This window comes from Hyperolius riggenbachi, chromosome 3 (genome assembly GCF_040937935.1).
Source record: "Hyperolius riggenbachi isolate aHypRig1 chromosome 3, aHypRig1.pri, whole genome shotgun sequence".
Lineage (NCBI taxonomy): Eukaryota > Metazoa > Chordata > Amphibia > Anura > Hyperoliidae > Hyperolius > Hyperolius riggenbachi.
This window is the reverse complement of record NC_090648.1, coordinates 108,431,917-108,455,610: the sequence shown is the minus strand read 5'-3', so window position 1 is coordinate 108,455,610 and position 23,694 is coordinate 108,431,917. Positions and strand designations below refer to the sequence as shown.

The window sequence follows — 23,694 nt, the reverse complement described above, 5'->3', positions numbered from 1 at the left end:
TATATTTTTACATCAGTTTTCTAAATAACAAATAGCATAGCAGCAACATTTGTATTGGCCTGTAGTATATAGTTTCATAATACCTCAGAGGCTCTTCGCATTCAGAACTCAGCATCTATAGGCCTTAGGCCTGCCTAAGGTTGGCCATTTGCAAGCAGATCTGTAATAGCAAGGTTCTGACACATCTTCAGGACTTGCCTGACAAAGATACTCAACACAAGCAATTAAACACTTCCTAGAGAAGATGCAAGGATTGGCCTCACTCCAGAGATATTTTTCAGTCAGTTACCTGTATTTGATAACAAGCCTTTAGGTACTCGCTATGGCCCCCTCGTAATGCTACAAACACATGCTGACCAGGATTCGGCCAATAGCGACTGCCATGACCTAGAATCTGGAGTCAGGCCAGCGTGTGTACAGCGGCGCATAGCAGTCATTCTGAATATGTATGAAATGTTCACATCATTGTAACATGAAAATCATCATCTCTGATGATAGTTCAGTACCTCCTTAAAACAGCACAAAATGTGCCAATGTGTTGACATAATAATAATAGTAATAATAATAATACTACAGTAATTTGAAAACAAAAAACAAAAAGGTTTTCCTAAAATAGCTGGGAGGCACAATGCAGAAATCCATATGAATGGCAAATGCACCTGAATACCTTTTACTTGTCAAATGATATGACATTCTATTTGGTCATATGATCAGGGCTGTGGAGTTAGAGTCAGCTTCGAGGAGCAATTTTGGGTACCTTGAGTGGGAGTTTGAGTCGGTGGTTTCACAATAAGCTGAGGAGTCGGATTCAGATGATTTTTGTACCAAATCCACAGCCCTGGTAAGTATTAGACCAAGGAGTCGAAGTCGAGGAGTCGGAGCCATTTTGGGTACCTGGAGTCGGTGGTTTCATAAACTGAGGAGTCGGATGATTTTTCTACCAACTCCACAGCCCTGCATATGATGTTCACTTCTATAGCAAGCCAGTAGCACCATTGTTTCCTGTTTCAGCTTTCCAACTTCCTGTGTCTCCAATCTACACAGGAAGCTGCAAATCAGACATACAATTTCTTTATGCCCCTTCTCCTGTTTACATGTGTCCTGTACTGGTCATATTGATTTCCTTCTAGAAGTGCCTTTAGGAGCAGAACTTTAGAATAAAGTTTCTACATATGACCATACGATTGAGAGAACTCAACCGTATGGTTGGCATGGTTGGCAGTGTAGATTCCGGCAGTGCAGAGAGTGTTACATGCACTAAAGCTGGTCTAGGTCCTACACCTGAATGGGTACAGGTCCCTTGTGAGATTAGTAATATAGCATGGCATCTCCTTGTAGCCTCCATATTGCCCTCTGCTCTCAAACTTAAAGGCCACCCAGTGATTAAGCCGAGTAAGAAGCTGAGTCAGTTCCAGATCCTTCTCATTTCCGCTTAACATTTCACACAACGTCTGCAGGAAGACTGAGCCTAATGGATTATGGAATGCAGCGTAACCTGTAGGAAGGAAGACATACAAGAATCAGAGGTTGCATCTTCTGAATCTGCTTTTAAAGTGGAACTAAACTCAAAACTTCCCCTCTTCGCTAAAAAATAAGCCACAGTATGATAAACTTTATGGGGGCAAAAAAAAAATAAAAAATAAATAAAAATTCTTTATTACAATTCATGGAAATCCTAGAAAAAAAAAAAAAAACTGAAGTTTAACTTTTCACTTTTGCAGAGGGCACCGAAAAGGGTTAAGGCTCAGTGTGTACTATATGAGAGCTGCCTCTGCAAAGATCCCAGCAGAGCATTATTTTATTACCTGGCTGGCTTGCAGTTTGGACTTCCTGTACTAAAGTGCACATCTGTCGGATACTGCTTGGCTATCGGTTTTCCAAACACCTCCCCGTATCCCATCATCACTAGGGCCGGTTCTAGACTTTTTGCCACCTGAGGTAAACTTGTGAAGATGCCCCCCCAAAAAGGTAGTATAATTGCCCCCAGTATAGGTAGCCTGGAGAGGGTAGCAGCCAGGAAGGGGGTAGTGGGCACAGCGCTCCCCCTTAAGCTATTACCGCAGTGTACAATTATCAGGCAGTGGGCCGGGAAGCGATGACTCGCCTTCTTCCCATTCCACCGCTCATCACTTCCTGCAATACCGTTCCCTGTACAGTAGGCGGCATTGCAGGAAGTGACGAGCGGTGGAACATCAAGGAGGTGAGTCATCGCTTCCCCGCAGTGCAGTAATAGCTGGAGGGGGAGTGCAGACAGAGGGGACCCAGGTGAGGGAGGGGGATCCGACCCTCCCTCCCCAGTACCCACTGCTGTGTCCGCTGCCCCCCTTCTGGCTGTTACCCCCTCTAGCTGGGCCCCCCCTTCTGCCGCCTGAGGAACCCGCCTCACCCCCCACCTCGTGGGCGGCCTGAGGCTGATCATCATCACCCACAAGAGGAAGTCAGAGAGGAGGCCCCAGCCAGTCTACTCGTATGAACACCTGCTGGGAAACACTGCAGTGAAAACAGGCCCTAAGTCATTCCTACATTTCTAGCTATTAACCAGAGCTGAAAATAAAAGGATGATAAAAAACAATTTTTTGAAAGCTACAAAACTAGGTTTAACGTCATATTGTCTCATCTGAATGATACAGTCTTTCACACAGTCTTTTAACGTCCCAGAGCTAGGCTGTATTTTCGTATCAGTGAGGGTTACGCTATAGTCAGACTAGAGAGAAACTGTCACTTGTATACCTGATTATTTAACTGTTTCAGGCAGAAAAAGGCAAACAGCCTAGTAATTTGTATGCTTGGCACTGAACATACACGCATCTATTTCATAATGTCTTTTGTTAGCTTGGGTACACTTAACAAAATCTGGCCTATAAACAACAAAAATGAGTAAAAATAATTTTCAAAATGCGGTTGTATACTCAACGCTATTAGCCCTGTTTGTTTAACATGTCTTCCGCTAATAAAAATGTCTTGAAAACAAATTATAAAACATTAATGCCTGTAATTTCATTTAACCACTTAATGTTTATATTACAGTATAGCTACTCCCCTAAAAACTTCATCTAATCCTCAGGGGAGTAGATATTCGTACTCTGCTACGATCACTGCTGTGTGCGCTCCCACTCACGTTCTCGCCGCTGTATGTTAGCCCAGAGATCTATGAATGAGAACACAATTCCCATTCATTGTTCTAGGTCACCTTATCAATGATCGTGGCATCAATGAGATGCCTGTGGTCATTTGTAAACACTGTAAGTTCCACTTACATGATTTTAGTTCCTGTTCATTGTACTAAAAGCATGTGCAGGAAGCTAATGACTGAGGACATCTTGCGGCTAAATAGTAAAATTACACCTACATCCATTTATTTTAATAAAGAGTCCTACACTTAATTTAAAATTGACCCCTTACCTCCCACACTCTCCCATAAATACCCAAATAAAAAACTTTTGCATAAAAAAATAAATAAATAAATAAATAAAAAAAAAAAAATCATAAATAGTTACCTTAGGAACTGAACTTTTTTTTTTTTAAATATGTATGTCAAGAGGATATATTACTGTTATTTTTTTAAATTATGGGCTTGTAAATAGTGATGGATGCAAAACAAACAAAAAAACAAACAAAAAACCTTTATTTCCAAATAAAATATTGGAGCCATACATTGTGATAGGGACATCATTTAAACGGTGTAATAACCGGGACAAATAAAAATATGTGGGTTTTAATTATGGTAGCACATATTATTTTAAAACTATAATGGCCAAAAGCTAAGAAATAATGAATTTTTTAAATTTTGTCTTAATATTCCCGTTAAAATGCATTTAGAAAACAATAATTCTTAGCAAAAGGTACCACCCAAAGAAAGCCTAATTGGTGGCAGAAAAAAACAAGATACAGATCATTTCGTTGTGATAAGTAGCGGTAAAGTTTTTGGCGAATGAATGGGAGGAGCTCTTAAAATGTGAAAATTGCTCGGATGCATAAGGTGAAAATACACTGAAGGCTGAAGTGGTTAAATGGTCTGGAGAACTGGACTTCATAGTTTATGTATTGTACAGGTAATACACTCCTTAGTATTACCTTCACTGCTGGCGAACACAACCACCGTGTCTCGGGGAAGGAAGTCAATGTGAGAGAAGGCACTGATGTGCTGAGGCCCACCGTCCGTTTCCAAGATGGCCCCTTCATCCAGCTCCGCCCCTCTGCATGCCTGCAGGAAAACACACAAGACTGTATAAGACTGCTGCAAATCTTGAAATCACCATTCCCACCTGTACCATAACAGAACACTTACCTGGATAAAGAACAGCTTGGGAATTCCAGCCAGTTCAGGGCAGTTCTCTGGTGAAAGCAAGTCATAGAGGTCTCTCAGATAGATGCGTTTCCCATAGAAGTCATAAATGACCCCTTCCTCACCATGACTGGACAAGATGCTGAGGAAACAGTCGCCTTGTGGCATTCTGCTCTCTGAAAGACAAAATGGAGCATTAAGAGTTACCGTTCATCATTCATTCTGTCACATACAGTACAGTCTTGGTTATCCAGCACATACAGGGACCTGATGTGAGAGGCAATACGGCAGCTGCCATATTTATTTCCTCTTGAACAAAAGCAATTACCTGGCGTCTTGCTGATCCTTGAAACACCTGACCTGCATGCTTGTTCACGGTCTATGGCTAATGTCTGGTACACACCATGCAATTTCCCATCTGATAGACAAATCAATTATTTCTGACAGGGCTGGTCTGATTTCCGATCATTCTTCTGATCAGAAATCAGATAGGACCTGTTGGAAATAAGTGACTTGGCCCATATATCTGATGGAAAATTGCATGGTGGGGTACCAGGCATAAAAGTGTTATACTAGGAATACACAATGAGATTTTTCAGCAGATTTTCTGATCGATTTCCATTCTCTTCTATGAAAAGTCTATCAGAAAGAAACAATCGAAAATAAGATCGCACCTTTTGGAAATTATCTATTTGGCAAAAAAATCTCATGGTGTATTCCCAGCATTAGAGGCAGGGGATCAGCAGGAGTGCCAGGCAACTGGTATTTTTTTTTCTTTTTCAGGTTTACTTTAAATCCATTTTGAAGCCAATTAGATACATTCTTTTGTAAATTACCTTCATTGGTATGCATGGCAAAATTGCATTAAACAAAGCACACACACACAAAAACAACAACAACAAAAAAACCAGAGGAAAATAATCAAAGGGGCAAAATCCCGAAAAATCGCAAAACACAAAATGGGATGTGTGGAAAATAGAAAAATTGCATGAGTAATTTCCATGGATAAGTGTGAACGCACTTATGTCTCATACAAATGTTCTGAGAACTCTTTGGCTATCCCAACATGAGCTGAAAACGACTGACAAGGCCAGATTTACCATAAGGCACGTGCCTACAAGCGCATGATGGTGGAAAGGTGGCTTACTCCCCTCCACCAGCGCCTCCCTCCCCCCTTCCCTATGCAGACTCCCGAGCAGAGTGTAAATGAGAGGTTACTCACCCTGCTCTCGGCATTCTACTGACAAGATCTCACTTCAGCCAGGGGCACCTCTAGCTACTTAATACTGAGGGTACCTCTGGCTACCTAATGCTAAGAGACACCTGTAGCTATGACTGGCAAGGCAGAAGTGACAGCTGCGCCTGCTGCCAGCACACTTGTGGTTCGGTTTTGCGGAGGGTTGTAAATTTGTAGAGGGCAAAGTTTAGCGTGCAGGGACATCTGTGCCTATAGGCTACTGTGAGGTAAATCCAGGACTGAGTAGTGATGTCACTTTGGCATCACAGAGAAACAGTAAAGATGGAAACCAGCAGAAATATTATTTTTATCACGTTTCTCCTAAATCTGACAGGGAACACTAAAAACAACAGGATAGGCAAGCTAATTTAGTCATTTCTCATTGGATGATTTGTATTATTTTTTTTTCCAGTTATTATGGCGTATTATCCCACTTTAAAGGGGAACGGAAGTAAGAGGTATACGGAGGCTGCCATATTTATTTCCTTTTAATCAATACCATCAATTGCCTGGCAGCCATGCTGGTCTATTTCTCTCCAGTAGTATCTGAATAACACCAGAAACAAGCATGCAGCTAGTCTTGTCAGATCTGACTTTAAAGTCAGAAACACCTGATCTGCTGCATGCTTGTTCAGGGGCTATGGCTTATAGTATTAGAGGCAGAGGATCAGCAGGGCTGCCAGGCAACTGGTATTGCTTAAAAGGAAATAAACATGGCAGCCTCCATATACCTCTCTCTTCAGTTGTCCTTTAAGGCAGCTGAGAATGCCACACTGGACTGTCAAGGTAAAATACAACTTATTTCCGGGGCCCTCATCTTTCAGAAGATCTATAAACAGAAGCTTTGGTCACCCAAACATTCATTATTATGAATTAAAGAGCCACAGAGCGGCCCCAACATATCTAGATACACAATCGTGGTCAAACAATTTTTCTTGGCACATCCTCCAGAGGTCAGTGACCAACATGGTCAAACATAAAACATTTGATGTCTATTCGTGGTCACACCCTGAAATCTCCATTACCTGCTTGGTAGATCTCTTTGATCTCTTCAGCACTGACATCGATGTGTAGACTGACTGCAAACCCCAGGCTGGAGAGGACGCTGAAGAGGCGTTTTGAGTCGCGCATCACGCCTTTACGGGGATCCAATTGTATGCCACCAGACCGGCTGTGAAACTCCGACATGGAGATTATTAAAGCCCGGGACTTCGTCATGCTGTCTCTCTGTAACAATGAAACAGAAGAAAAGTTGCCCATCTATCATTATACAAATACACAGCAATGTTTATTTGATAGCAGAGACCATAAGGGCTGGAACCCACAGGAGCGCTTTTGGCAGCGTTTTGGCAGCACTGCGATACGCTAGCAGTTTGCCAAAACGCTGGGCTAATGTTAATGGATGAGGCAACTTCCACAGGAGCGTTTGCGTTTCTCAGAAACGCAAACGCAGGACATGCAGCATTTTGGGAGCGTTAGCGCTTCAATGTAAAGTATTGAACCGCTAGCGGAAACGCTCAGCAAAACCTAAACTGAGCGGTTTTGCTAGCGTTTTGCGGTTCAGCACACAAAATGAAAAATAATTCACAGGACCAATCAGGATAAAAACGCAAAACGCAAAACGCTAGGCACCCGCTGGGGAAAAAAAAATACAATGTTGCAAAACACGACCAAAAACGCGCATGAATCCGCTTGCAAACCGCTCAGACAAAACGCTAGCGGTTGCGTTTTGCGTTTGCGGTTTTCAGTGGGTTCCAGGCCTAAGGCAATCTATTCAACACAATACTTGAAACAAGGATTAGGAGAGGAAATTCTCAGTGACTGAAAACCAAGCAGGTTTGCAAGCGTACATGAAAAAAAAGAGCGCAGGGGATTGCTGCTAGTAGAATATTGTTAAAATTAACGATATACTACTACTGAATTCCGATAGTCAGGGGCGTTTCTAGGGTCCCTGGAGATCAGTGGCACCTGTGGGCACCAGGAGGGGAAAAAATGGGCGTGGCCATGCGGTGAGTGGGCGTGGCCATGGGTGGGGCCAAATGTACATGAACTTAGCAGCGGTGTAAGCTACGGATAACGGGCCTGCCCATCGAAATATTGGACGGAGCCCCCTGTCCTTTATTTCGATCATTTACAATCAGTATAGGCATAGATCAAAGATGTATACGCACATACAATTTTGATTGGTCAATCACTGACCCCCAATTTCCCACCCCCGTGCAGTAAGTGGGCCAACAGACAATGAATTTTATGAACAGAGCTAAAATTGGCTAATCAAAATTGTATGTGTGTACCAGGCTTTACAGCTAATACTGTACATACTGAAAGTAGCAGGGATCAGCATACAATACAGCTGGTTTACAATCAATAAAGGCACAGAGTAACACCTTACACTGTACACACTGGAGGTAAATCAGCACACAGTGCAAGCACTAGAGAACAGCATATACTGTACATACTGTAGGCAGCAGAATTCAGCACACTGCAGCTAGCGTGCCAAAAATATGACGATCACGTTGTGTGGCGTGCTTATCGCGCCGCACCAAAAAATGGGTGGGCCATGGACCAGAATATAGGTGTGGTAACGGGTGGAGACAAATTTACATGAACCTAGCAATGGTGGGACATCAGATTAGGACAGTGGTGGCGAACCTTTTGGAGGCCGAGTGCCCAAACTGCAACCCAAAAGTCACTTACCGGTATCTATCGCAAAGTGGCAACAGCAATTTAAACTAAATACTGTACAAACGTTTTAACTCATACATGAACATTATGGAAAATCCAAGTTGAAAATAAACTGTGAAGATAAACAATTTCATCCATCCTACTCCTGAAAAATGTATTCAATTTTTTAGAACCTCCCAGTTTTATTTTCTGTTTTAAAACGCTAAAAAAGTAGGTTTAATGCTATTGTCTCATATGATAAGGATTCAGCTTTTCCCATAGTCTCGCAGTTAGCAATCATGTGACCCCCAACAAGACATATTCAGCAATCATGAGGCCCCCAACAAATCAGGAGGCCCCCAACAAGACAAATTCAGCAATCATGAGGCCCCCAACAAATCATAAGGCTCCCAACAAGACACATTCAGCAGTCATGAGGCACATAAATAGACAGCATTTCACATAAATAGGCAGAATGCCCCCTTAACATGGTAGCCCCCCCAAGTTAGCTAGTGAGTGACAGGGACCCCCAGGTTAGCTAGTGAGTGACAGGCGCCTCCAGTTAGGTAGTGAGTGACAGGGACCCCGATAGTGAGTGACAGGGAGCACCTTTAGGTAGTGAGTGAGTGCCAGGGATCCCCTTTAGGCAGTGAGTGAGTGCCAGGAAGCCCCTTCAGGCAGTGAGTGAGTGCCAGGAAGCCCCTTTAGGCAGTGAGTGAGTGCCAGGAAGCCCCTTTAGGCAGTGAGTGAGTGCCAGGAAGCCCCTTTAGGCAGTGAGTGAGTGACAGGAAGCCCCTTTAGGCAGTGAGTGAGTGACAGGAAGCCCCTTTAGGCAGTGAGTGAGTGACAGGGAGCCTCTTTAGGCAGTGAGTGAGTGACAGGAAGCCCCTTCAGGCAGTGAGTGAGTGCCAGGAAGCCCCTTTAGGCAGTGAGTGAGTGACAGGAAGCCCCTTTAGGCAGTGAGTGAGTGACAGGAAGCCCCTTTAGGCAGTGAGTGAGTGACAGGAAGCCCCTTTAGGCAGTGAGTGAGTGACAGGGAGCCCCTTTAGGCAGTGAGTGAGTGACAGGGAGCCCCTTTAGGGAGTGAGTGAGTGCCAGGGAGCCCCTTTAGTGAGTGAGTGCGTGCCAGGGAGCCCCTTTAGGGAGTGAGTGCCAGGGAGCCCCTTTAGGGAGTGGGTGCGTGCCAGGGGAGCCCCTTTAGGGAGTGAGTGAGTGCCAGGGAGCCCCTTTAGGGAGTGAGTGAGTGCCAGGGAGCCCCTTTAGGGAGTGAGTGAGTGCCAGGGAGCCCCTTTAGGGAGTGAGTGAGTGCCAGGGAGCCCCTTTAGGGAGTGAGTGCGTGCCAGGGAGCCCCTTTAGGGAGTGAGTGCGTGCCAGGGAGCCCCTTTAGGGAGTGAGTGCGTGCCAGGGAGCCCCTTTAGGGAGTGAGTGAGTGCCAGGGAGCCCCTTTAGGGAGTGAGTGAGTGCCAGGGAGCCCCTTTAGGGAGTGAGTGAGTGCCAGGGAGCCCCTTTAGGGAGTGAGTGAGTGCCAGGGAGCCCCTTTAGGGAGTGAGTGAGTGCCAGGGAGCCCCTTTAGGGAGTGAGTGAGTGCCAGGGAGCCCCTTGAGTGAGTGAGTGAGTGAGTGACAGGGAGGCCCCCTCTCTAGCCGCCGCCGCTCCCCCCCCTACCTCTCAGCAGACCTCAGGATCAGCGGCGACCCGACCAGATGTACGAGCGGGCGCTGGACGCACCCGCTCGATATGCGGAAGTGATGTCACTTCCGCATATCAGTGCGGGCGCTGGGTCCTAGCATCCGCACGATTGGTCGCCGGCTCGCCGCCTGATCCTGAGGTCTGAGACGCGGCGGCGGCGGCTGGAGGGAGCCGCTGACAGAGGGGGCAGCGGCGGCCGGGAGATCCGTGGCACCCCAGGAAAGATTGGGGGCACGTGCCCCCCTAAAACAGGGCTAGCGACGCCCCTGCCGATAGTAAGATATTGGTAATCTTTACCATTCTCTCACACAGAACCCTCCCTATACCTATCCCCAACCCTTAACCCTCCTAATGGTGCCTAACCCTAAACCCCGCCCCCCCCAATGGTGCCTAACCCTTAAGCTCCTCCCGCAGGTGAGCTGCGATTTGTGGCAATGGCAGTAAATTTGGGAACAGGAAGGCGCTTGATAAATTAGCTGGCACCAAGTCTTCCCGCTATGTAAATTGTGAAATTGTGGCTTTGCATAGCAAGGCTAGTCCTCCCAAATCTATGGGTAAAAGGTTGTCAGAATAAGAATACCTGACTAGGGAGGGCAATGGGAGTGCACTATGAGAACATGAGAAAAGACAGAGCACACAATAATAGAATGGTGTGCAGCAATATTCCCTCACTCCACCTGACAGGTTCTCTTTATTGATGCAGCTTCCCAGTGTTCAATATTGCCTCTTGTTTTACATTATTCATCTGTAAAAGCTATTCTAGTGTCCTAGTGGTTAGAACACACACACACACACACACACACACTCTTTGGCATCAATAATTTGCATTGAAATAAAACAAATCTGATTGGCTGTTTGTGGCTCCATCCTCTTTCCTGAATTTGAACCCCTGCCACCCAATGACCAACTGTACCAGGTTTGAGGTTTGTGCCATTAACAGTGCAGGAATGGCAGCAATTAATTATTCCCCTTGAAAATCAATAGGTGAATTTTGATTGGCTTTTGTAGACCACACCCACTTTTCTGAATATTAATTCCAAGCACCCAATGACCACTGTGCAAAGTTTGTGAACTCTACCGTCAACAGTGTAAGAATGGCTGCAGTTTACATTTTCCCAGTGAAATTTGTATTTGTCTCCGCCCACTGATGTCCCTGTGTTGCCCAGGTATGTATTTGGCTGGTGTTGGCTGCGGCCACTTTTTCTAACCCTAAAGCAGAGCTCCCCAACCCTGTCCTCAAGGCCAACCAACAGTACATGTTTTGCAGAAAAACAGAAACATGCACAGGTGAGGTAATTAGTATCTCACCAGAGCTAATTAACTACCTCTGTGGATTTCTACAAAACACACACTGTTGGTGGGCCTTGAGGACAGGGTTGGGTAACACTGCCCTAACACACAATCACCGGTGTAACAATAGGGGATGCAACCCCTGCCGTCACGGGGGGGCCTGCTCGGGGACTTTTTGGGGCCAGGAGGGGTCGCAGCATAAGAGGAGAGCTGTGGCCGTAGATCGGTGGGGAAATCCCCCCCCCTCACCTCGGGCTCTCCTCTCAGCGCTCCCCTCCTGCAAGCAATCATTGGTGGTGCTCGTGGCAGCCGCGGCGGTGGCGGCAGGCAAGCTGAGCATATACCTCCTTCTGGCCAGAGGTCTCCGATCACTAAGTGCTTCATAGAACTTCCTGTTTACACAGGAAGTTCCATAAAGCGCTTAGTGATCGGAGACCGGCCAGAAGGAGGTATGTGCTCAGCTTGCCTGCCGCCACCGCCGCGGCTGCCACGAGCACCACCAATGATTGGTTGCAGGAGGGAAGCGCTGAGAGGAGAGCCCGAGGTGAGGGGGGGGGGGGGGGATTCCCCCCCCCCTCCCCACCGATCTACGGCCACAGCTCTCATATGCTGCGACCCCTCCTGACCCCAAAAAGTCCCTGAGCGGGCCCTAGGGGGGGGGGGGGGGGGGTCCCCCGGAATTTTTTCTTTCCAGGAGGGCCTGGGGCTTTCTAGGTACGCCCCTGCACACAATTACTCAATTAGTCAATGACCTAGTTTGTGAGCTTTACAGTCTTTTGCATCAATAATTTGCATTAAAATGAAACAAATCTGATTGGCTGTTTTTGGCTCCACCCCTTTTCTGAATTTGAACCCCAGTCACCCATTGACCAACTGTACCAGGTTTGAGGCTTGTGCCATAAACTGTGCAAGAATGGCAGCAATTAAATATTCCCCTTGAAAATCAACAGGTGAATTTTGATTGGCTTTTGTAGGCTCCACCCACTTTTCTGAATATTAATTCCAGTCACCCAGTACCCAACTCTGCAAAGTTTGAGAACCCTGCCACTAACAGAATGGCTGCAGTTTACATTTTCCCAATTAAATTTGTATTTGTCTCTGCCCACTTTTTGGTTATGGGAATAAAAAGTATCCTATATGTTATTCCAGGTAATATGCTATGTGTGTGCCAAATTTCATTCAAATCCGTTCAGCCATTTTTGCATGATCGATTAACAAACATCCAAACTTTCCCATTTATAATATTAGTAGGATTGCCTGTGCTCATTATCCACCACAACTGCACCGGCCGCAGTAAGTGGCCTCCACACTAAACCACTGCCCAATCTTGTGCCACCCACACGTGCTTCGGGGTTCATCCAGATTTACAACCTGAGCTTAGTATACAGGAGGAGTATGAAATTATACTGATCAAAATCCTTGTACTGTAATATAAATGATGACAGTCAGTTGGCAGGTTGTCATGGTGATCTTAGCTTCTTTGCAGACTTACAACTGTGTTCAGTATTATACATTCCATACTAGCATGTGTGGCTTTATGTAGTTTATGTCTCTTCCAGCAAAAACTTCCGTCGTTCACAAGAATTTCCAGACTAACGAGAGTTCAATGGAAACAGACATTTGTACAGAACCTGAGGCTACAAATTACCTGCTAGTACTATCTGACCGGCGGAATGGACAGAAGTGATTCACACTGGACTTTCCACAAGCGGAGGTGGGAAACTCACTGTAGAAGCAATGCAAGCAGCTGCATGTATAGACAGGATGTATGCTCAGATTCTGAATCCACGCACACACCTTACATTATCACCATCTGAAACTGCTTTTCAGGTCACCTGGAAGTGATTAATGTATAGCAAGTACAAGTCATAAATGGGAAGAACCCTGTATGAGTTTACAATCTATAGGCAGGGCTGGCCTGGCGCTTCCATATGGGCAATAAGAAATCAGTATAGAACTGGTCTTACGTGGAGATGGAAAGTATACATACAACCTTTATTATACCATGATATGTCAAATCTAATTCTTAAAAACATGCGAACAGAAGAGCGCACACTGCACATTGCTGTCCAGCATAAATAGCATACTCAGTGGCGTAGCAATAGGGAATACAGAGGAACTGCCCGCACCAGGGCACCTGAACCAGAGGGGCCCAGTAGGTGCCATTCTTCAACCATTTTATTAGCTCTTTATTGGTGCTAAGCTGGTAATGATCACCTCAGTATGTGATTTGATTAGTTATACCATTAATAGACTGCTCCCCTCCTTTGCTTACACCTCTCTGACACTGTGGATGTCCTTGGCAGGTTTTGGGTGCTCCATATCAATTTTTTTGTATAGAGCGCTTGAGAGACCCAATGTAGAACTGACACTGGGGCCCAAAGCTCCTAAGCTATGCTACTGAGCACACTCTCCACTACACATGCAATCCACATACAGCCTATAGCCAGATCTCTTGAAGACCTCTTATTAGTGCTATGTTCATGGCAAGCCACAGTATGGGGCACCCCCATAAGCAGTAGGGATGGGCAAAGAGATACAAATACTTCCCACTTGATGCCTGATTATGCAAAATTACATGCAAGTTTATGCAGTTTGAAAAAGAGCCAAATTCCTTCTTAGAGTGATTCGACTGGTCTATTTTCAGGTGCCAATTTACTTTAGGGGACCCAGCAGGGAACCTCATGGGGATCTGTTCTCCAATCACAGTACCTTCTTATGCTGGGTACACACGATGAGATTTCCCGTTCGATTCCCGGATCGATTCGATTAAATCAAACATGTTCGATTGGATTTCGATCGATTTTTTCATGATAGGTATGCAAAATCGACGGAAAAAACGATCGAAATCCAATCGAACATGTTTGATTTAATCGAATCGATCCGGGAATCGAACGGGAAATCTCATCGTGTGTACCCAGCATTAGGCTAAATTGATTAGCGCTTGTGAAAAAAAATTATTCCCATTCATTAAAATCGTGGTAAAAATGGTGTACAAATCGCCACAATTGCGGTGATTTTTATGCGATTTTTATCGCGATTTTAATGAAAGTGAATGGGAACGATTTTTTGAGCCCTTTTCCACTAGTAGTTGCTAGCGTTAAAGAGACACTGAAGCGAGAATAAATCTTGCTTCAGTGCTTATATTCAGGGGCACGTGCTAAAACGCTGCTATCCCGCGACTAAACCGGGGTCCCTTCCCCCCCCCCCCCAAAATCAACGACCAAATTGGTCGTAGATTTTGCTGCTGTTGGAGGCAGGGCTAACGGCTGCAGCCCTACCTCACAGCGCGTCTATCAGCGGCGCATCGCCGCCTCTCCCCCGCCCCTCTCAGTGAAGGAAGACTGAGAGTGGCGGGGGAGAGGCAGAGATACACGCTGACAGACGCGCGTGGGGCAGGGCTGCGGCGGTTAGCCCTGCCCCAATGCGGAAGCGCTCCCCCGCTGCACGGAGGGGATTTTGAAGGTAAGGGACCCCCGTTTAGCCGCGGGATAGCGGCGGTTTAGCAGGGGCACACATGCCCCTCTTAACTATGAGCTCTGAAGCGAGATTTATTCTCGCTTCAGAGTCTCTTTAAAAGCTAGCGATTGCACAAGTCCCTAATTTTTTTCCTTTAATTTCGATTTGAAAGGTTGCGGTCCATCCAATCACATTAGTTAAAATTTCCCTATGAGGTTTCCTGCTGGCTCCATTAAAGTAAACTAGCGCCCCATTTTCAAGCTGCATAAAAAAAAAAAAAAAAAAAAAAAAAAAAAAAAAAAAAAGTATAAACTCAGATGTATTTGCTTCTCATTAACCATCCCTAATAAGCAATTACCCCCAGGATGTGGCCTCTATGGTCTTTGAAGACACACAGACCTGCAGAGGACACAACTGATGATTCTGCAATGCAGTATACACAGGGGTGGCAGTATAACACACACAGTAGCCATCTCTCTGGGCTGGGGCACACCGAGCGGGTTTTTTTTTTGGGCGTATTTGCAGCCGCGGATACGCTTGGTCAATGTATCTCAATGGGGTGGTTCACACCAGAGCAGGAGGCGTTTTGCTGAAACGCATACTTCCGGGGTGAGGCATTTTTTTTTGGATTGCGGAGGCGTTTCTGCCTCCAATGTAAAATATAGGAAAAGCGCAAACCGCTCTGAAAAACGGCAGTTCAGAGCGGTTTTGCAGGCGTTTTTGTTACAGAAGCTGTTCAGTAACAGCTTTACTGTAACGATATATGAAATTTACTACACCAAAAACGCTCCCCAAAACCGCAAAATGCTAGGTGAAACGCTACAGAAAAATAAGAAAAAAGTTACAAAATCTGCTAGCATTTTGCGGATCTGCTAGCGGGTTTTGGTGTGCACCAGGCCTCCCATTGGTTCAATGTAATCTACAAAAATGGTAACATGACAGATTTGCCTGACTTCCAGCTGCAGCCAGAACTTCAGTCATGGCTACAAAGGACTTTAACTGTATCCAATGTTGCAGCAAAGCAATCCCCCAGTTCAATCCCATACATACCGTTAAAGTGGACCTGAACACTTGCACAGGACACACGGAAAATATATCAGAAATGCACCCTGTATGTATTTAAAGAGTTTAGCCTGTTTAATTCCCCCTCATTTGTGTCTAATCACTAGTTGTAATTTGATCTCCCCCCGTGTCGCATGACTGCCTATGGCAGGTAAGCCCATTTGAAAGCACAATCTATAAACAATATGTCTGCTTCCATGAATCAGGAAGTAGAACCAGTGCAGATTTATTTTAGGATTTGTATTGGCTGTAACAAAAACGTGTTTTCTTGTTTAACCTCCCTGGCGGTAAGCCCGAGCTGAGCTCGGGCTATGCCGCCGGGAGGCACCGCTCAGGCCCCGCTGGGCCGATTTGCATAATTTTTCTTTTGTTACACGCAGCTAGCACTTTGCTAGCTGCGTGTAACCTCCGATTGCCGCCGCTACCCGCCGATCCGCCGCTATACCCGTCGCCGCAGCCGCCCCCCCCCCCCCAGACCCCGTGCGCTGCCTGGCCAATCAGTGCCAGGCAGCGCTGTGGGGTGGATCGGATTCCCCTTTGACGTCACGACGTCGGTGACGTCATCCCGCCCCGTCGCCATGGCGATGGGGGAAGCCCTCCAAGAGATCCGGTTCTTTGAACGGGATCTCTTGATCTCCGTTTGCCGAAGGCGATCGGAGGGGCTGGGGGGATGCCGCTCAGCAGCGGCTATCATGTAGCGAGACATTGTCTCGCTACATGAAAAAAAAAAAAAAAAAAAAAAAAAAAAAAAGTGTATTTGCTGCCCCCTGGCGGATTTTAACAAACCGCCAGGGAGGTTAAGGGTTATTATGCTGTTGTGTATCTTTTAGATCAAAGAGGAGTTCTGAGTTCAGGTCCACTTCAGGTTTACACCTAAAATCGCAATACGCTAGCGATTACCACTAGCGTTTTGCGGAAGTGATTTTTCCGGGCTTAACTTTGGGGGATAACTGGATACTGTAGCGTTTTGGGATCGATCGCGATTAGCGGTTGTATACATGCTAATCGCTCAAGAATCGCCGCCAAAATGCTGCATGTAACGCATTTGCGATTATCGCTAATCACAAAATGAGAACACTGCCATAGCAAACCATGTGCTAAGCGGGTTTTAAAAACCGCTAGCAGTTTGCGCTGAGCGGGAATCGCTCGATTCCCACTCAAGTGTTAATGGGCCCTAAATGCATCCATGGCATTCCCAGTCCAGGCTTTTGTTGTAGACTATTAAAATAACCCAAGGCAGATGATGAATGGTAACTGAGTATTTATTGGCTTTACTGGAATCAGCCGTACTCTGACTCACTGGCACTGAATGCCAACTTCTGGACAGTGACTCAGGAGACTCAGGAGGGGACTGACATTTGCATTGAAGATGGAATTATTTGCATCTCATTGACCATCTCAGATGACAGTCGAGCACACTGGAGTATGCAATCAGAGCCGCCCTTAGAGTATGCGGGGTCTGGGGCGAGTATCCTAGAGGCATAAGTGAAGGCCATGTACCGTACCACCACAGTCACGGGCTTGTCCACCTCTAAAGCAGTATGCCTTATTGTTTAAAAACTTGTTAAAGACCCCTAAGCCAACCAATACAGGAACAATTACAATACGTAATGTAATCAAACTGTACCTATCCCTCGCTCCCCAGCCAGCCTCTACCTATCCCTAGCTCCCCATGAAACCTAGCACCAATCCCCAGCCAGTCTGGAAGCTCAGGCCTGAGCCCCCTCTAGCTCCAGTCCATGCTTGACTGACCTATATGCCCCTGGGGCCCTCAGGCATGTTACTTTAATCTGACATTTGGCAAGCTTCATGTCAGTGCAGAAATTCATTAAAAAAAATGCAAATGGCATAGTACAGTAAAGCATGCTGAAGATGAAAACCTAAGCAATAAAAGGGGGGGTGGTGCAAAATATAAGGTGTGTAAAACAAAATAGGAAAATCTGAGTATTTGTAAATGACACACTGCTCAGAACACAAACAGCTAGACTTCTGTAGACCTTTCCTTCACCACCACCAAAATGAGCATGATATGGCGGGCATGACATGCGGGGCCCTCTTCATGTGCGGGGCCTGGGGCGATCGCCCCACTTGCCACCCCCAAAGGCCGCCTCTGTATGCAATACAAGGAGAGAGTCATGGAATTGTCTATTGGTTTCCTAATGTTACTTATTCTAGGCATTTAAGAAGACATTACAAAGGAGGATCTGATCTGCCTGGCTGCCTTATATGTATAGGCTAGTCATCCCTGAGCCTCCTAGTGCCGGACTCAGGTGATGTAGACAGGAGAGGTTGCCATAGATCAGACTCATGGGATAAGCAACGTTCTGCTGTCCCTGCTCCGCTGGCAGGACGCATTCAGTAAGAAGTTATTTTTTTTAAAGTTGTTGCCTACTGCTTTGGCGTCTCCCTTTTCATGAATACAGTTAGGCCTCTTTCACAGTGCGACGTTAAAGTCGCACGTTAGAAAAATGTTTCAACGCAGACTAACGCACAAAACTACTAACTCTGTGCGACATTCATAGTACACACGTTGCGTTTGTGTGTAATGTGAAGCGTTATTAGAAAGTGCTGCATGCTGTGTGTTATACACGTTATTAGCTGCGTTGGACTGTTTGCACATGCTCAGAAATGACTTAGAAGCATACTTTTCATTGCCTGTATGCTCTACTGTATGCGACAATAACGGGGCATTAAGTTGCGGTGCGACTCTTTGGGGGCGTTGCGTTGTAATTTGCGTTGCAACTTTAACGTTGCATCAAAATGCAACGTCCTACTGTGAAAGAGGCCTGAAAGTATGAGCAAAGGATAAAATAGGAATTTGTAAAAATGATGCTTGCAGAGGCTACCCGAAACCTTTCCTTGTCACATGTCTTAACGCTATCCCTGAGGCTCCTTACACACTGTGAAATCTGTTGTGGTGCGATTACTCTTCATTTGTACCGCAACATTGCTGAAAAGTTGCACTGCACTTTGATGGACCGGTGCATCTATACAGTGAGGCATACAGTACTATGAAAGTATGCCGCGCTGCCACTGTAATCACGCACGTCATCCTGACAATTTGGGCGCTAGTCTACTTTAGGTGACGCAGCAGGAAGCCTCATTGGGAAAAAACAGCTGTGATTGGGTGGACCGCACCCTCTCAAACTGCTAGGTTTCAAGTAGGTTGTAGTAAACTATGCCTACTTAATTTGGCCAATCACAACGCTTTGTGCTGGAAGAGGGTGCTGTGATTGGAGAACTGTTCCATATGAGGTTTTCTGCTGAGTCCCCTAAAGTAGACAAGCATCCAATTTTATGCGATGCAACAACCAAAGTGTGATAGGATTCTGATAAACAAATCTTACCTTCACTCTTTAAAACCAAAAGTGGCACAACTTTTCTCCCAATCTATTGTTTAGGGCTAGCGCACACCAAAATGGCTATTGCAATCACTAACGCTTAGTGATTTGGTGAAGCGATTTTCAGAACGATTTTTGAATGAATGAGCATCTTTGCTCATTCATACAAGCTGAATCGCTCCAAAAAATGATACATGCAGCACGTTTGCGATTTTTCGAAAAATCACAATGCTGCTGTGGGATCACCCTCATAGGGTTTCAGTAGCCAAGTGCTTTTCAAATAGCTGGCAATCTTAAAAACACTCTTGGTGTGCACCAGCCCATACTGAGCTGATAAAAAATCGCTTTTTTTTTTTAATTGCATTTTGGCCAGGTAGAATAGCACCCAAGTAAATGGTGAGTAAAACGAATTGGGATCCTATTCAATTAACTTTTTCTACTATATATTTTACTAGGTAATATTTTCACACCTGTCCCCTATGCAATTAACTTTTTCTGCTGAGTTTTCTCCTCTATATAAAATAACTTTGGCATTTTAATTCCCCTGGCAAGGAGGCAGCGCAGCACTTTTTTTAAATTTTCTTACATCATGTAGCGAGCCCAGGGCGATCGGAGTAAGTTCAGAACAGGATTTCCTGCTGGGCTTCCCCGGTCGCCATGGCGATGGGGCGGGATGATGTCAGAGGGAATCCCGATCCACCCCTCAGCGCTGCCTGGCACTGATTGGCCAGCCTGCGCAAGGGGTCTGGAGGGGGGGGGGGGCGCAACGCGGCGGATCGGCGGCGATTGAATGTTACAAGCAGCTAGCAAAGTGCTAGCTGCATGTAACAAAAAAAAAAAATTATGCAAATCGGCCCAGCGGGGCCGGAGAAATCCTCCTGCACAGGTTACCCCGAGCTGAGCTCGGGATAACCGGCGAGGTTAAAAGCATACATCCAAGCATTAGAAAGAAAAAAAAAATCCACTTACCTGGGGCTTCCTCCAGCCCATGGCAACCGTCCTGTGCCCTCACCGCAGCTCCAGTGGTTCCCGGTCTTCTCCACTGGCGCAGCCAACCTCGCCAGGTCAGGTTCGGGGGTCAGCTTCCACCGCACAGATCACGTGGTCTCTTCGACATCATCAGGCTGGTACTGCGCAGGCGTTTTGCGCAGTACCGGAAGCCTCTGGACCTGCGGCAAGGGCACAGTACGGCTGCCACGGGCTGGAGGAAGCCCCAGGTAAGTGGATCTTTTTTTTTTTATGCTTGAATCATTCCTTTAACAACTTACAAAGTACCAAAAAGTAAATGAAAAGGTACTTAGAAAATAACTTTGAATATTTTCTTGCTTTCTGGTGGCTTAAAAGGCATTTTATTGACAAGTTTAAAAATATTACCTAGGAGAAAGCTCAGGAGAAAAAGTGAATTACATATGGGCATATTGTCAAATAAATGCCTTTTAGGCCACCACACCAGCCTTTAAGAAAATACTCGAATAATTTATTACATTTTGACAGTACTTTTCACCTACTTTTTGGTACTTTTTCAATTGCAGAGAGCTGAAATGTTATTTTAAAAAGTGGATGAGAAATTAGGATGCCACATTTATTGTAGATAAAAATGAAGAACACCTAAATGTACTGTGCCTGGCCTATCAGCCCATAAAATAATGATCCTGGGTGTATTCCTCACCACACATCACATGGAGTACTGTTCTCCATACAGTGCAGTTCAGCAGAGCAGTGGAATAGGCACAGAGATATGCTGTAGTATTCCAAGATCACCAGAGAGTGCTGCTGTGCTGTATGGCAATAGCATCTTCATTCACCACAATGCTGGCTGTGTGAAGATGCTGGATGTTGTGCTACAGTGTGATCATTATCATCCCTCGCTATCTGATGCTTCCCTGTATCTGTTAGCGCTTATTCACACCTAGGACGTTTTGCACATTTTTTGAGCGCTGGCAATTTTGAAAAACGCCCTAAATACCTTGCGCAATGAATCCTTATGGGATAGTTCATATCAGCGTGTTTAGTCTGCTTTCCGTTCACAAGAGCGCTGCATGTACCATTATCAGGGCGATTTTGCTACAATGGAAGGTATAGGAAAAACGCAAAACGCTCACAAATCTTTTCATTGCTTGTCCCCTCTCTTTCCTTGGTTGACTGCTGCTTTGATCGCATGTACTGCATTTTAATGGATTTATATTAAAGGTCTGTTTTTACTGGATGTGCCCAGCCGCTTCTATCTGTTCAAACATTTCACTTGCTGGAACTTCTTTGGGCTTTGGACAGGGGAGGACTGAGACCTTTTGGCCAGGAGGGAAACCACAAACTAGAGGCCCATTTTCATGGCAGCCCCAGTCCAAATGATGTCACACATGCGCCCCATGTGCTTTATGCCAGTAGTCACGTGGGGCGCCGCCAATGCAGAAATACAGCAAGGACATTTGAGGGACAGCATGACAGGTAAAGTATAATGCACTGGCAACGGGGAGCACATAATACATTTTGAGAGACAACGGCTGGGGTTTCCTTCGCGTTCATCATTCGTGATTATTGTACTTCATCGCCCACATCAACCTGAGATTTCCCAGCATCTCAGACCAATACATTCAACTAATTTTCACCCGAAATCAGTCAAAACGTTGATTGGGCATGCTCGTGGCGCCACAGATTTTCATCTGATTCGATAATAATTATCGAAACAGTTGGTAGATCGGCCAGCCCTAAATCATTAAATTAGAGGCAGCCTGGGGGGAAATCTCCCCCCTTCCCCCCTGGCCAGTCCTCCCCTGGCTTTGGATAATGCATGCGTTATAATATGCATGCACTGCAATGGAGATTTTAATACAAATTCTGCAAGCAGCGAGATAGTATAGCTTGATCCATTACAACTCAGTACTTTGAACAGACCCATAAAATTGTATGGGCAGTGAAACAACATGCGGAATTATTCTGCAACGCAACTGAGCACTGTGAACTAACCCTCAAACAAATAGGAATGTAAGAAAATCTTTCTTCTGAGCTGTTCTTATATACATATACACACACATATATATATGAACAATATGATTTTTAGCTGAAGTGTCTCTTACCTGCAGTCAGATATGGTGCTACAGGAAGCTGTGCCTTTCTTGCACTGACTTCAGTATTTATTGTTCTTATTACTCAGGTTGGTTGATATACATGTGTGAAAGAAAGCTCAGGGTGGAGCAGGCAACTCCTCCTATTGCTTCCAGCTGATTGCTTCCTTATATGGCAGAAGCTTCCTGTCACTTCCAGTAAGCTGTAATCTTATGTATCCACACAGATAAGCTGCAGACACACATCTTGGAAGTTGAGGGGGAAGGTGGCCATACATCAGGTGACTTGGCGGCCGATTGACCATCCGATTCAATTATTTTAATCAGAATGGGCTCTATTCACAAAGAGCCAAATTTTCCGCAAAATTTTACAGCTATATTTCCGCCAGCGGTAAACTCCGCATTTTTTCCACATTCACTAATATTTTCCGCATGCGGGAAAAAAGATGCGGAAACAGCTATTATTCATGCGGGAATCATGCGGTAAAAAGGTTGCATGAAAAAGTGGCTAAAAAAAAATGTCAAAGTCCAGCAAGCACAGCCCTTAAGCCTCCAGACTTCATTAAAGTCAATGGGATGCAGAATATATCACCTACTATTTGTAAGTGATAAAAAATCGGGAAAATAACGACGAAATGATGCGCCTGAACATTTTTGAGAATTGACTTATTATTGCGGAAAATACCGACTTCCCGCACTTTTACTGCACTTTTTCCGCATGCGGAAAAAACATGCGGAACATTTTGAGAATTTCAACTTGACGGTATTTTGGTCGCAAACTTCCCGCATGTACTTTACCGCATGCGGGAAGTCTTTGAGAATAGAGCCCATTGGGATGAAAATCGGTGCCACAGTGCATGCCTGACCGAGAATGGGCTCTATTCACTAAGGGCAGGTGGGTAAAATCCTTTTGGTCGGTAAAATACCTCATTCAGTATTTTACACTTTTTTTCCCCAAATTCATGAAATATTGTCCGCATGAGGCAGAAGTTCGGTAATTTACTGAACAAACATGCCTCAATTCACTAAGCCCTGCTCAGTAAGTGTCACTTACCAGCCGTGTAGCAGGTCAGCTGTGAGGCAGGGCGCTGCGTGTATGACTTGGGATTATCCTTCCAGTGAATCTCTGACATCCCTTTAGATGTACTGCAGCCAGCCACTGGGGTGGGGGGCACTTCTGCAAGCCAGAATACAGATTTTCACATCTAAAGGGATGCAAAAAAGCCCCCCAAAATGTCACTTTCCTATGCTCTGATACAGACCCACCAAAATGCCTGTCCCATCAAATCAGCTGAGAAGCCGGGCTGTGTGGCTCTCCCTATTGGCTGCCTGGCTCTCCCTAAAGGCTGTCTGTCAAGTTACCGCACAGAGACAGCATGGAAAAAGTAAGTTACCGGTTGCTGTGAACTGGTGAAAAATATCAAACACTTTTGCCCAATATACCGTATGCATATATGTTTGTGAACTGCAATTTCTTGACAATTCCTGAGGCAATTACCGCACAAGTCGATAATTTACCTCACTAGTTGGTAACCCTACCTTTCGTGTCCTTACCTCTCCCTCTAGATTGTAAGCCTTTGGGCAGGGTCCTCCTCCTTTTGTGTC

At 45.5% G+C, this 23,694-nt stretch overlaps 1 protein-coding gene across 1 annotated transcript; it reads right to left on the bottom strand.

The window, feature by feature from the left end:
• LOC137561098 (caspase-7-like) lies at positions 1 to 22,177 on the bottom strand. Its single transcript, XM_068272347.1, has 5 exons — positions 22,102 to 22,177; positions 6,548 to 6,749; positions 4,289 to 4,461; positions 4,075 to 4,204; positions 1 to 1,495 (listed from the first exon to the last, which is right to left on the bottom strand). Exons 2-5 carry the CDS (start codon positions 6,738 to 6,740, stop codon positions 1,269 to 1,271), a joined length of 723 nt encoding a protein of 240 aa, XP_068128448.1. The 5' UTR covers positions 6,741 to 6,749; positions 22,102 to 22,177; the 3' UTR covers positions 1 to 1,268.
• Positions 22,178 to 23,694: the final 1,517 nt, after the last annotated feature.

Excerpts from the sequence above, each read along its gene's own strand:
- LOC137561098 (XM_068272347.1), bottom strand. The coding sequence starts at position 6,740 with ATGACGAAGTCCCGGGCTTTAATAATCTCCATGTCGGAGTTTCACAGC. Across the intron at positions 4,462-6,547 it reads CAAAGAGATCTACCAAGCAG|AGAGCAGAATGCCACAAGGC; the intron begins GTAATGGAGATT and ends TTTGTCTTTCAG. Across the intron at positions 1,496-4,074 it reads TGTGTTCGCCAGCAGTGAAG|GTTACGCTGCATTCCATAAT; the intron begins GTAATACTAAGG and ends TCCTTCCTACAG.